Consider the following 14,750-nt stretch of genomic DNA (forward strand, 5'->3'; position numbering starts at 1 on the left):
TCTTTTCTTGCTTGTGCATCTGATGTGAAGGGATCGCTTCTGTTCTGGAATGGTCTGTTCTTGCCATCCTGTTAGCTATATTCAGCCTGTTCGCTTGTTGGTTTCAACCAGCCCAAATCAGCCAACCAACAGTGTTTTTCTCTCACAGCAAACTAGCATCAGCCAGTCCAAACCAGCCCAGAAACCAACCAGCGAACAGGCCGATTATGTGGAGTTAATTTCACAAAACTACAACTATTTATGACATCATAATAAAGGAACTACAACTTCGTGTAGTCATTTTTGCAAAATTACAATAACTTTGATCCCTGGTACTTCTTGGTCGCAAATGTGATGTTTTGGTGTTAAATCAATTAGTATTTATTTGTTTTTGGTGTTAAGTCAATCAGTCACAAAATATGTGATGATTTGGTGTCGTCATAAATCATTCTTTCAAAAAGAATTGACAGAAAAATAGTTTTTATGTGTTGAGTTTGAATGTTTCAAAGTGAGTGTGTGTGTGTGTGTGTATATATATATATATATATATATATATATATATATATATATTTGCTATGTTTTATAGAATTTTTATAATAAAATGTAGTGGTCAATATTTGGAGTGGTTGACTATCACTTATTTTGTGACTGAGGGCGATCTCAATCCAAAAACTGTGAGATAGTTTCCATACTTGTCAAGTGATATAGACAATAGATGGACGAGAGTGGATGGGATGAGAATAGTTGACTAATTATATTATTTAAAAATAATAACATATAATTATACACTAATAAACATGCAATAACACTAATTTTGTGATGAAAATAACTGATTAAAAATAAAATATGTTAATTAACACTACTACTATCCTAACTAGAAGAACGCCCCACGCGTTGCTGCGGGAATTGCGGTGAAATTATACTACTTATATTTAATAGGAAAAAATGTTTGACGGACATCCAAAGTGATGTCGTTTGCTAACGGACACCCCGATTTGAGCAGTTTGCTAGAAGACACTCTAGTTCGGTGAAATTAGGCCACAGGACACCGCGGACCGGTTGCAGCCGGTTGAGGAGAGAGAAAAATTCATTTTGCACATCCAGTGCCCCTGAGCCACAGTTGGGTCCGCCCCTCTCCCTCTCACTGTCGCGCGGGCCTCACCTATCATCTTCTCCTTCCTCCTCTTCTCCTCTTCTCTTCTTCCAATGCTGAGCAGGCGAGCAGCCGCGGCCATGCGGGCTTGCGAGCGAGCTGGTGAGCCTCTACCGCGACCACGAGCGCCACGTGCGAGCAGCCACCCTCACGCTCGTCCGCTCGCGACCACTCCGCGGCGGCGCCGCGGCGCCGCCGAGTCGTGCCCGCATCGCTCGCGTCACTTGTGCTCGCCTACTCTGTCCGCTCCGCCACGCCGCCGCTCGTGCCTGCGACCGTGCGTCCGCTCGCGCTCGCTCTCAGGTCGCCGCCGTCCGCTTGCGCTCGCCCGCAGGTCGCAGGTCACGCGCCATCTGCTCGTGCCTCCACGGACCCAGTGTCTCCACGACGGCCACCGGGTCAACCTTGCCGTGCGGCCAGCCAGGCTCAGGAGTGGTGGCACCGGCGAGGCCTGCTGACCGACTGGCTTGATTCGGCGTAGCTTCGTCCTGCAGTGGGTGAATTTATTCACGTCCTCGCCGGCTGACTTCTGGTTTGGATTGAGATCGTACGAGGTGCGGGCGTCGGAGGCGCAACCTCCTGCGACGGCGTGATGCACGACGGCGGGTGCGGGAGGCGAAGAGGGTGGTGGGGACAGGAAACAGAAAAAAAAAGAGAAAGGGAGATAGGAAGAAGAAAGCGGCGGGGACAAAAATGTCATTTCACCACTGTTCTCTCTCCTCAACCGGCTGCAACCGGCCCGCGGTGTCCTGTGGCCTAATTTCACCGAACCAGAGTGTCTTTTGGCAAACTGCTTAAAATAGGGTGTCCGCCAGCAAACGACCGTCACTTTGTATGTCCACCAGACAATTGTCCCTATTTAATAATATGATTGAATAAATATCATGATACATGTTAGTGGATGATTTTTAGCATTTTGATGTGGACAACTACTACATGTTAGTAAATAATGTTGTGGTTTGCTAATGCGAATAGCTTGAATGAAGACATAATAGCATGTGTTAGTTGGACATGTTAGTGGATACTAATGTGGACACTTTGCATGGTGAGTTAGTTGAATGTGCTAGTGAGATGTTCTGATGGATGCTAATGTGAACACTTTGCATGGTAAGATAAATTACTAGTGGGGTTTATCTATTATAAGAGATATAGATTGTCACACAAAATGTGCATTGATCAGTATATTAGCACTTATCAAAACAAATCTTATTATCGTATTTACTAATTAATAATTAATGGAACATACTAATAATCCTTAATTTATTTACTGATAACAAAGATTATAAAACATGGATAAACTCCTCTGCCAGTTTTTTGGTGGCCACTGTATTCAACGTCTAGTGGAATATTCCAAAAAATAGCAAGTTGAGAAAACTTTCCAAAAACGTTTATTCCTTTGCTTTTTTCTTGAGAAATCCTCCATTCTAAACAAGGCCAATATCCATCCAACCAAAGTACGAATGGAATTGCTAGCGCCCGGACGTTCGATTCGGGCGCTTAGCGTCAGACGGTGCAAATTCCTACTGAAACATTAATATGCGAATAAAAAAATCTTGCATCTCACCATGTTATTTGTACACCCGCCCACATGCCTGACACACCCGCCTCGACGCCTGACCCGCACGCACTCCTGACACACCCGCCTCAACGCCTGACCCAGCCGCACGCCTGACACACCCGCCTCGACGCTTGACTCGCCCCCATCCACACACGTCGCCCCCACCCCATCCATTCGCCCCTGTCCCCACAGGTGCACTGTAAGGTCGAGATGGCGACTAGAGGGGGGGGTGAATAGTCGTTTCTAAATTTAATTGCATCGGCTAACTGAAACAAATACGGAATTAAAATAATTCAGTCTAGCCAAGACTACACTCCTCTATCGAAGTTCACAAGCACCTTATAAAGATCCTAGTTAGGCAACAAAGGTGCCGGCTAGTTAGAGCTCACCTATCCAATTCTAGGAGCAAGGTCACACAAACCTATGCCACTAGTATTTCAAGCAACGATGGAGCTCCTACACATGCTAGTAAGTAAAAGCACAAAGCCAACTAAGCTCACTAGCAATGCTCAATAACAAGGCAACTAATGCCAAATTAGAGAGCGCAAATACTTAGCTACACAAACTAAACAATGTGACTAACAAGGTTACACAAACCGAATTAGCCACGCAAGGAAGCTACTTCTATGCTACACAAGCAAGAAGGTAACTAGTGAGCTACACAAGCTAACTAATTACAAGAGCAACTACACAAGCACAATGTATATGAGAGTAATTATAAGCTTGTGTAAAGGGATTATAAACCAACGGGAAGAACAAAGTTGACACGGTGATTTTTCTCCTGAGGTTCACGTGCTTGCCAACGCGCTAGTCCCCGTTGTGTCGACCGCTCACTTGGTGGTTCGGCGACTAATTGGCATCACCCGCCAAGCCCGCACGTCGAGCACCGCAAGAACCTACTGAAAGGTCCTTGTGTGGTTTTGGTAATTGAGTGACAACCTAGGTGGACTAATTGTGTTTATGTGAGATACACAGGTGATTAGTCCACAGGTACATGTGTGTGAGCAACATATGCCATGAAGGTGAAAATGGCTTGGAGATGTTGCAAAGCTCACACATGTGATGATGAAGGAGCTCATTGCATATGAGACATGACATTGAGTCATGTGATCAAAGGTGGAGAAGATCAAGACATGACTTGGCTTGATGGACCGGTTGCAAGCGTGAAGGGCAAGTCAGAGGCTTTGGAGCGATGGACCACGTGGCAGTGAAGCTTGAGCAAGACTTGGCGCCGATGGACGAAGGCAACGGTGAAAAGCAAGTGAAGTCAAGATCGATGAACCAATATGATCACGTGATGATATGAAGTGGATCATATCATTGTTGATCGTGTTGGTGCATGTGTTGCATCGACATTGGAGGAGATGGAATGGAATGCGCAAGGCAAAGGTATAACCTAGGGCATTTCATTTCACTGGTCATAGGTGTGTAGAGAAGTTTATGATCGGGTTTAGGATAGATGGCCGTACTATCAAGAGGGGCAAACTTGTTTGCATATCGGTCATCTAGTGCCACTAGAGTGATCTAACTTTGCATCGTCGCTAGGATCGAGTGGCATGGCAAGTTGAGTGGCTAACACCCTTGAAAATGTTTGTGAAAATATGCTAACACATGTGCATAAGGTGATACACTTGGTGGTTGGCACATTTGAGCAAGGGTGAAGAAGATAGAGTTGAAAACGAGTTAGTCGCGCTGGTTACAGAGCTACCGGACGCGTCCGGTATGGTGACCGGACATGTCCGGTATTTGGCGACGTACTCAGCGACCGGATGCGTCCGATCGCCACACCGGACGTGTCCAATGTGAATCAGCAAATCGGTGTTCGGTGGAACAGTTGATCGGACACTGGCAGCGTCCGGTTCGGTGTGACCAGACGCGTTCGGTCGTCCATGGGTGCTTACTGTACTCGACCGGACGCTGAGGCTCAGCGTCCGGTCAGTTTCTAACAGACGCGTCCGGTCGGCCCTAGAGGCTTACTGGACTCGACCGGACACAGCGGCTGAGTGTTCGGTCGTTTCGTGCTGAGCGTCCGGTCGTCTTGTTAGAGAGCCGTTGGAGGCAACGGTTGGACACGTGGCGGTCTGGCAGCTACCGGACACGTCCGGTATAGCGACCGGACACGTCCGGTATTCACGATCGGTGCGTCCGGTGCAGCGTTCGGTTGACCCAAAAAACGCCCAGTGAAGGGGTAACGACTCTATTTGTTCGTGGGGTTATAAATAGAAGCCGTGGTCGGCCTTTGGCCGAGAGCTGAGTAGAGCTGAGCACACTAGAGCCTTGGTGGCTTATGTAGTAGTGCTTGGGATCCCTCCATCTCACACATACTTGATAGTGATCATCTGATTGTGTGAGTGAGCGATTCTAGTGCGATTGCATCGTGAGGTTGCATCGAGTGGCACTAGGTGATCGAGTTGCAAGCCGGTGGTGCTTGTTACTCTTGGAGGTTGCCACCTCCTAGATGGCTTGGTGGTGGTCTCCGTCGAAGCCCGCAAGAAGCTTGTGCAGCGCTCCAGAGAAGTGCTTTGTGAGGGGCATTATGCTCGCCCCGCAGGACCCGCGAAGAGAAACTTTAGTAAAGAGTGTCATTGAGTTACCCTCACTTTAGGGGTAGGTTCTTGCGGCGCCCGACGTGCGGGCTTGGCGGGTGATGCCAATTAGCCGCCGAACCACCAAGTGAGCGGTCGACACAATGGGGACTAGCGTGCTGGCAAACACGTGAACCTCGGGAGAAAAATCATCGTGTCAACCTTGTTCTTCCCGTTGGTTTGCATCCCCGTTACACAAGCTTGCGATTATTTTCATATACATTAATCTTGTGTTGTTGCTCTTATAATTAGTTAGCTTGTGTAGCTTACTAGTTACCTTCTTGCTTGTGTAGCATAGAAGTAGCTCCCTTGCGTGGCTAATTTAGTTTGTGTAACCGTGTTAGTCACATTACTTAGTTTGTGTAGCTAAGTAATTGCGCTCTCTAATTTGGCATTAGTTGCCTTGTTATTGAGCATTGCTAGTGAGCATTAGGTGGCTTTGTGCTTTTGCTTACTAGCTTGTGTAGGAGCTCCCTTGTTGCTTGAAGTACTAGCGGCATAGGTTTGTGTGACCTTGCTTCTAGAATTGGTTAGGTGAGCTCTAGCTAGCCCGGCACCTTTGTTGCTTAATTAGTATCTTTGAAAGGTGCTAGTGAATATAGATAGAGGGGTGTAGTCTTGGCTAAACCGATAGTTATAATTCCGCACTTGTTTCGGTTAGCCGACGTGATTAAGTTTTAGAAAAGACTATTCACCCCCCTCTAGTCGCCATCTCGACCCTTTCACCTACCCCAAAAGTGAGGGTAGCTCAATGACACACTCTACTAGTGTTGCTCTTCGTGGCTCCCACGGGGCGAGCACAATACCCCTCACAAAGCTCTTCTCCGGAGCACCTCACAAGCTTCTTACGGGCTTTGACAAAGACCACCACCAAGTCATCTAGGAGGTGGCAACCTCCAAGAGTAACAAGCACCACCGGCTTGCAACTCGATCACCTAGTGCCACTCGATGCAACCTCACGATGCAATCGCACTACAATCACTCACTCACATAATCGAATGATCACTATCAAGCATATGTGAGATGGAGGGCTCCCAAGCACTCTCAAGCATGGACACTAAGTCCCCCCAAGGTGCTCAACCCCAGCCATGGCCAATACCCCCTTCTATTTAGAGCCCCACGGGCTAAACTAGCCGTTACCCCTTCACTGGGCAAAACTCGGGATGACCGGACGCTCCAGTCGTATTGACCGGATGAACCCTACCAGCGTCCGGTCAAAGAATGGCTGCCACGTCATCCCTAGCTTTAAATACTGAGCGCCCGATCTCAATGGTTAAGTTGCGACCGGACGCAACACAGTGCACGACCAGACGTAGGACTCCAGCGTCCGATCACTTCCAGTAAGCTTCCACTCGCGACCGGACACGTCCAGTCATGCCCAACCGGATGCAGGACCCCAGCGTCCGGTCACTTCCAGTAAGCTCCTAGAGGTGGAAATTTGCAACCGGACACACCCAACGTCCGGTCACTCACCGTCTTCTCTGTACACTGCCACGTCAGCAGGACCAGACGTAGCCAGCCAGCGTCTGGTTGAAGACCGATGCCAATGTCTTCACTCCTTCCACTGACCGGACACACCGGTCCAGTTGACACCAGCGTCCGGTGCACTATGTGAAACCCTATCTTTTCTATACAGGGCACCGGTGGCACCGTCGGACTGTCCGCACTCTACGGGCGGACACTCCGCCGGTGAAGTTTTGAACCCTTCTCGCCTCCGTTCCATCGCCGAGTTGATCCACATCAACTCCAACTTCATCTCCTTTGTAAATGTGCCAACACCACCAAGTGTACACCTCCATGTGTATGTGTGTTAGCATTTTCATAATCATTTTCCAAAGTATTAGCCACTCAACTTGCCACGCCACTCGATCCTAGCGACGATGCAAAGTTAGATCACTCGAGTGGCACTAGATGACCGATATGCAAACAAGTTTGCCCCTCTTGATAGTACGACCATCTATCCTAAACCCGGTCATCAACTTCTCTACACACCTATGACCGGTGAAATGAAATGCCCTAGGTTATACCTTTGCCTTGCGCATTCCATTCCTTCTCCTCTAATATTGATGCAACACATGCACCAACCAATTCCAAATGATATGATCCACTTCATATCATCATGTGATCATATTGGTTCATCGATCTTGACTTCACTTGATTTTCACCGTTGCCTTCGTCCATCAGTGCCAAGTCTTGCTCAAGCTTCACCGCCACACGGTCCATCGCTCCAAAGCCTCCGCCTTGCCCTTCACGCTTGCAACCGGTCCATCAAGCCAAGTCTTGTCTTGATCTTCTCCACCTTGATCACATGACTCAATGTCATGTCTCATGTGCAATGAGCTCCTTCATCATCACATGTATGAGCTTTGCAACATCTCCGAGCCATTTCAACCTTCATGGCATATGTTGCTCATACACATGTACCTGTGGACTAATCACCGATGTATCTCATATAAACACAATTAGTCCACCTATGTTGTCACTCAATTATCAAAACCACACAAGGACCTTCATGCACCCCCACCCCGTCGTGCCCCCAACCGCTGGCCCCCAATGCGCCACGTACGTCGGTCACTAGCTCATCGCGCTCTATTCCCTGACGCCTCATGACTCCCCGAATAGCATGAAACACGTGCAACATGAAACACTTGAATGCAACATATGTCTAAAAATAGATGAAACATCTGGAACATATACTTGAAACATATATGTGAAAACATATGCAAACATCCAGATAAACCACTTGCAACTTACAACATAAAAACACTTGCTACAATAGAAGACAAAAACAGATGAAACATTTTGGAACATACTGTTGCTACAACAGAAGACAAAAACAGATGAAACATTTTGAAAACATATGCAACATCCAGATCAAAACGATTGCAACATACGTCTTGAAACAGATGAAACATTTTGAACAAACGCTTGCAATATGTTTCTGAAACACTTGCAACATATGCAACATCCTTCGATCTATTTTTCCAATATTTATATGAAATAGTTGCAACATACATACGAAACACCTAAAATACATGAAACATACATATGCAACATAGGGGAGGGAATGCTGGGCCGGTGGTCGGGGTCGGAGACAGCGGTGAGCTGCTGCGCGCGAGCACCACACCCACTAGCGCCACCGGTACCGGGCTGGGCTCGGCAGCGCGATGGGGGATGGGGGCGTGGAGCGCCATGGCCACCGAGGTGGGGGGAGCTCGGTCGCCGAGGTGAGAGAGGGCGCCACCAGGATGGGGAGGGTGCTGCGCCGGGGTGGGGGAGAGCTGCCCGCTCCCCTGCAACACCGCCACGCTACCTCCATAGATCTCGATTGTGCTCCATGGATCTCGCCGAGTTATGGGAGAGGGCCATGAAATCTATGAAATTGAGGGTTCCTGGTGGGTGAGGACGCCGGGGTGTGGGGAGGAGCCACCGGGGTGGGGAAGGAGGACGTCGGAGTGAGCAAGCGAGAGTGTGAGAGAGCGGAGCATCAGGGAAGCACGGGGAGAGGAGCTCATTGGCAGGCGGTGCGTGTGGAGCGAAGCGGAGTAAGGCGAGGCAAATAGAAGTTGATTTTATTTTTTTATTTATTTAGACGAGCAGCGCATAAGATAATTAAGGTAAAACTAGGTAGCGTGCCCGTGCGTTACTGTGGGACAGCTAAACTTTTATACTAAAAACACACGGATCGCACGATAAGATAACAATACTGTGAAATTAAATACCGACGTTAAAGTGATATTAATCAAAAAAGCAAAGTTTGTGAAATTAACAATCACAAAGAGTGCGGTGTCGTGGGCTCACAAACTCTACTGTATAGACCTTTTCGTGATACAGCTAATATAATGTTTTATATCGGTAAGAAGAAATCTCGGATATCTATTTCTTTCGTGCGTCAATAAATCCACGAATAAATTCCGCCGTATCTTCATACCATCCTATACACATGTTCGAGTATATATATGTAAATATTAGTGCCTGTCACATAGATAATACTGCCGACAAAGATTTGAAAACGTAAAGGAAGCGACGTGTTTTCCTATCCATATAGGAAATTTAAGCTCTGGCCGCTATAATTTCAAATTCCCGCGTGTTGCAAGAGGAAAAAATGATACCTGAGTAACATACCTATGAGTGACGTGTTTTTCTATCCATAGGAAAGATTTTTTTTGCTTTATACTCATAAAATTTTCATTTTTGTTATCTCATAAAATTCACTTTTGTTTAAAATTTCTTCTATATACCTGTTTTGGATTTCCATGGCGTAAATCTTCCTCCACTTATACATAACGGTAGCCATTCATATTTTAGAAATTCGTAACAGAATGACAAAAACACTGACAACAAAACAATATACAAGGCCACCAATTCTCCTAGCGTAACAATGTGCTAGAACCTGATAGACACAAGGGAAGGCATCTGGCTATAATCAAGAGATAAAAACAAATTCCATATTTTTCATTCCTTAAAATATAATCACACATAACATTGGAGCCTGATTGGTAACCCTTAGGTTCATGATTCTCGACCAGAGCGAGCATTTGGGTGAGAAGCTGGAAATATCGAGCATACACAACACACACATTCTCTGTCAGTTTTCCCTCATCGCCAGCAGAACTTGAAAGATTACTATATTCTCAATGCAACGAGTTCAGCTAGCCACTGGGAGAGGATGCTGTCGGTGGCCTTGATGGTACTGTTGATGTTCTAGTGCGCCGTCTGGATCGCGTGCGTCCTCACCTGCAACCCCACCAAGCAGAGGACATGTAGATCTATTTCAGAAAAGCTTATGAAACAAACAAAATCTAAATCTCTATCCTCCTCTGGCTGAATGTCTCCACGATGTGTTGAATCAGGCTCCCCCAATGAACTCCCACCTAGCTGTTGTTCTTGTCCAGCGTGAGAAGCAACAACAGACAACCTACTGTGAGGGCCGGTGTAAGTTATAGTTCGTTATTGTCGCTAGATAGCTCAACGATCCGAAATGCAATGGATCACTAAAAAGAAATGATACGACAGTAACTTGCAATGTTATCTTAAATCAAGTCAATTTGATTGGATGATTTAAGGATGCGTCACTTCTTGGGAGCAATTTCTTATCATTAATGTCTTAAATCAATTAGACTGCTTGGTTGTAAAGATAGATATAATTCATGAAAAAGACACTAAACTGGAAGCAGCAAAACAAGGTTGTAAAGAACAGATGCTCCATACCTGTAGGCATAACATGCGCTGAAAATTTCCAAGTCTCCACTGCTTAGGATTAACACCTTTCTTTTTCAACTTCTGAATGAGCTGCCCAAATCTCTCCTCAGAAGCAGCTGTGTAGTTGTTTGCCGAATGAAACATGAAAAACACAGCACACCAATTAAAAGACAATTCTATATCTAGTTGTTATAAGCAGAATGAAAATAATGAAATTGTAAAAAAAAATAGCAGCCTAAGTATAGGAGAGTACCGAAACTGTAGAAATAGTGAGTTTTTTAGGCGTAGTCAGTGCATATCACCAATTAATTTATATATGCCAACCAACCCTAAACCATTTAACTTATAAAAGTTCTAAAAAACATTTGAGCACGTGCCTTGAGATGTTCTACTACAATTACAGTAGAGGAGCATAAAAACACATCACTCATGGGCAATATCTAGCGATCAAAGATACGACCATGGTAACAGATTAAATAAAACATCAAACATGCAAATTACCATACTTTCCCGGGTGCTTACCTCTCAATCCAAAGCACTGACACATCCACACCAACTTCTTTTTTATGAAAGAAAAGTATAGACACAGAGCAATGAGTGCTTGAGAGTCGAGAGCGGGCACAACACATTACCGTCACTGGAGCACAGGGGGGCGGGGGCGGACCGCCACGCGTCTGGAGCATTGCGCACGCAGCAGACCACTTGAAAGTTCATTGTTTTCATAGCACTGAACTGAGCACTGAAAGTTCATTGTTTTGCTAATACAACCAGGTTAGGACTCCGCTTTTTTAAGAAATGACACTGGCACAAGGCATATTAGACAAATAACATATGGTACCATACCCAAGCCGCATTGATTTATCTATACAATCCCTACAAATCCGGTGCAAATACTCCATGATTGTCCTTGTCTTCCGAATAATTCCTGCAAAATAGGATCATGCACACACATTTTTCACATAATGCTACTTACAATTTCACCACAAGATCATTACACAGCTAGGACATGAAAAAGGTGATGTTCACAATGGCATAAGAGAATGACAGAACATGATGAGAAGAGCTTGAAATTAATAGCCTTTCCTTTTTTTTCAGGAAACTGATACTATTAGCACTTAAGCAGTAATTGGACCCCAGAGAGGACTCTTAAGCCACCCATAATAATATGATGTAAATCGGCGTCGATTCAGATTAAGCAAAAGGACAATATGTTTCTTGAAAATGCTGGCCCTTTCATATTCAGTAGTTTTGCAAAAGGATGGCCAGTATTAAGCAAAAGCATAATATCATCTAAGAGTAGTTTTGCACAGAACATTAGATAGTACTCTACCCATTTGTTGCAAAGGCCAAAGGTCTCTTGGCAAATAATCCCTTTAATATTCAGCTGAGATCCAAATATTTACTTAAGATTTTTTTCTACATAAGCAATTTTTCTCTAGTTATACAAAATGTTAAGACATATCAACCCTAGTCAGAGCTAGACAACCGAGTCCCCGTTCGGTCCTCATACAAAGCCAAATCTCATTGCAACACATCCATGAATGAGTCCCAACTGTTACATTATATTTCAAAATTGATAATGTCACATATACAAGACTTATAATCACATACACCCACTTAAGCGATAGTACAAAATTTATACTAAATCACAGACATCCATCTTGTATCTGAAATAGATATGATGCTTATCAATTAGTTTACGCTAACACAAAAAAGACAGGTGAATATACTAAATCCGTGCTTGAATGCGTAAAACCAGTCATACAATGCTGCCATAACCTCAAACTGATGAGGTCCTGCTGCCACAGCAAAACTGGACTGAACTGCTGTTGCTATGCCTCAAGTTCCTGTTGCCTACAGACAGAGCTGCGACAAAGAGCTGCTTACCTGCTCCTGCAAAACCAAATAAAAATTCCAAACAATTGGACAAAACTCATGTACTTGGAATATCTTAGCTTAAAATTAAAATAAAAGAAAATGAAGCATGTAAGACTGAGTTTGAGGTACTACACAGAACTACAAAATAATGGAAACGCAACAACCATAATATAATAAGTGGTAATTTTGCTTTGATTACTCCAAGAAAGGTATTGAACAATAAATATTCATGAACAAAGATGCAGACAATATGAAAACATTATTTTTCAAAGGGTAGGCATTCTTTTTATGTGCACAGAGGCTTCTAATGACATGTAGCGATGCTAGGAGCTTTCCTTACTTTTCTGGCAGCATGACACCGGCTTAAAGAGAATCGAAGAGGCAATTGGGATTCCACATCGCGGCATCGATAGCACAGCCATATATGAACTTAGCTGCTGACACCTGATGCAACAAATGTCCGGAATCATTAATGCAATACAGTATAGATATAAATTGACTCATGATTCCTACATCATGTAATTAAAATATACACAAAATAACGCATAAATGGCACCAAAATACTAAAAGGAAATGAAATATCGAAGCTTTTTAGGGGAAAGTACTATTAGAGGCTTACAGCTTGGAACTCAGCCGTGTTCTTTCTTTTATCAAGTGGAAAGAGTGGCACAATAAAAATGTACTAACCTGATTTGTAATCAGTTAATTTTCCAAACCAAACTGTTATTTCCCAACCCAAGCCCTGATGCTAACATGCAAGTATTTCACATGTTGAGAAAAAAAACCATTGCTTGATCTGCAATTTCATATTCTTTTGTGTCCTAGAGACAAGTAGTCATTCCTTCTCTTTCAGAACTGTGCACAAAAAATCACAAACATCACATGAATGTAGAAGTCGCAATATCCCTCAGACATGTAGAATGCTACCAGAGTAGTACCACTACATTAGTCTTCAGGGATCATGCATCACCTTTTCTTTTGGTAACCAACAATAACTATATCGATTCCATGAAGCTAAAATGGTATGAATTAAATTATGTTTTTTAAAGTAGAAGTGCAGAACTGTGGGTTCAACTGGAAAGATAATCTAGCATAACCAGACATCAAGTGTACACCTAACCCTGAAAGCCTGATAACACAGAAGCTTGTCATTGTAACTTTTCAAACAGATGCTACCCTGGCTAAAGCTGACCAAGTGCCTCTGGAGCGAACACTGCATGGAAGGGTATATATCCCACCATCTCTAGGAAATTAAAGAATGACAATTTTTTTTACTAATGGTCTACACATTAAGGGACACCGACGAAGTGCCTCTCGAGGGAATATTGCAATACAATAATAAGAGATTGACTTTGATATATAGATGTACGGGAGAACAGCTAGCTCTTTACCTAAAGTGATGTCTGCCAATGTAATTGTATGGAGCAACGAGCCATCACGTCGTGCTCTTAATAGAAGACTGTATTTACTTGAGAAGTTGTGCCTCCTCGTAGATCACCAGATCATTTAGCCAACCAAAGAAGTCAGGACCGGACTTCGTTCTTGAGCGTGTCTCTGGACCATTGATATCCAAAGAGAAAAATCAGAACAAATCGAACTACAGCCCCTGAACTTTGAGGAGGATGGAATGAGACCTCACCGATGGAAACCAACGGATCTGAGGCCATGGCACACAAAACTAACCTCGTCGCCGTAGAAGATGTTGTTGCCGCAACCCTCCGTCAGCGGTAGCTCGAGCCCGACCTGCTTCTCGAAGAGATGGCCTGAGGGCCATGGATCCCGCTGCGGGGTGCGGGGATAGGGAGGTCGAGGTGGGGTGGTTTGTTTTGGAAAGAAAATCAGGAGGAAAAGGATACGACGGACAGAAGGGGGCGTTGGTTGATCGCAAGCGGCAGAGGTACTCCGTGCCCCCGTCGCCGTGCTCCGCCTGCTCCTCCAGGCGCAACAAGCGAGCCTCGTCCTCCGCCGTTGTCGCAACCGCGACTGCCGGTGCCGCCGCCATGGGGGATCGCGGCCATTCGGGGCTGGATCACCTCGGGTGCCACCCGGCACCTCACCTGCCGCCCATTCGGCGTTGGATCGTCGTCGCCGCCCGATCCGTCGCAGCGATGCCCCTCCCGCCGTGCCGCCCTTGGCCTCACGCCGCCCGCCGCGAGGCTTGAGCGATCATGGCGTCCTAGCGGGGTGGGGAGAAGCGTCGGCGTCTCGCGATGATTGTGGCGTCGGTGTGGGGTGGTTTGTTATGGAAAGAAAATCAGAGGGGGAGGAAAAGGGATAGGACGGGCAGGCGATCGCAAGAGACGGGCGTAGGAGCAGAAGGGGAGCTATGAACGTCGTATCAAAAAATGTTCGCGTTTTGGGCCTTGTTTGCAAGTTTTTTTTACGCTCTCTCCGT

General features: G+C 45.4%; 1 protein-coding gene across 10 annotated transcripts; it reads right to left on the reverse strand.

Moving 5' to 3' along the window:
- Positions 1 to 9,669: 9,669 nt before the first annotated feature.
- LOC136482361 (uncharacterized) lies at positions 9,670 to 14,666 on the reverse strand. Of its 10 annotated transcripts, none has more exons than XR_010765049.1 (8): positions 14,039 to 14,666; positions 13,747 to 13,909; positions 12,696 to 12,799; positions 12,243 to 12,370; positions 11,321 to 11,402; positions 11,110 to 11,235; positions 10,487 to 10,593; positions 9,670 to 10,193 (listed from the first exon to the last, which is right to left on the reverse strand). XR_010765049.1 is itself a non-coding variant. In XM_066479570.1 (8 exons), the coding sequence occupies exons 5-8, from the start codon at positions 11,374 to 11,376 to the stop codon at positions 9,980 to 9,982; spliced, it is 444 nt and encodes a 147-aa protein (XP_066335667.1). In that variant the 5' UTR covers positions 11,377 to 11,402; positions 12,257 to 12,370; positions 12,696 to 12,799; positions 13,747 to 13,909; positions 14,039 to 14,666; the 3' UTR covers positions 9,670 to 9,979. The 10 variants fall into 10 exon arrangements, 4 of the variants coding, with proteins under 4 accessions (XP_066335667.1, XP_066335665.1, XP_066335668.1 ...); XM_066479570.1 differs by having other exon boundaries at positions 9,670 to 10,153; positions 11,110 to 11,216; positions 12,257 to 12,370; XM_066479568.1 differs by having other exon boundaries at positions 9,670 to 10,153; positions 11,110 to 11,216.
- Positions 14,667 to 14,750: the final 84 nt, after the last annotated feature.

Source organism: Miscanthus floridulus, chromosome 9 (genome assembly GCF_019320115.1).
Source record: "Miscanthus floridulus cultivar M001 chromosome 9, ASM1932011v1, whole genome shotgun sequence".
Classification (NCBI taxonomy): Eukaryota; Viridiplantae; Streptophyta; class Magnoliopsida; order Poales; family Poaceae; genus Miscanthus; species Miscanthus floridulus.

What these genes read in the sequence shown, in the direction of transcription:
- LOC136482361 (XM_066479570.1), bottom strand. Translation starts at nt 11,376, where the DNA reads ATGGAGTATTTGCACCGGATTTGTAGGGATTGTATAGATAAATCAATG. An exon ending in GATAAATCAATGCGGCTTGG is followed by an intron (nt 11,217 to 11,320) that starts GTATGGTACCAT and finishes ATGAACTTTCAG; the next exon opens with TGCTCAGTTCAGTGCTATGA. An exon ending in AGCGCATGTTATGCCTACAG is followed by an intron (nt 10,154 to 10,486) that starts GTATGGAGCATC and finishes CAAGAACAACAG; the next exon opens with CTAGGTGGGAGTTCATTGGG.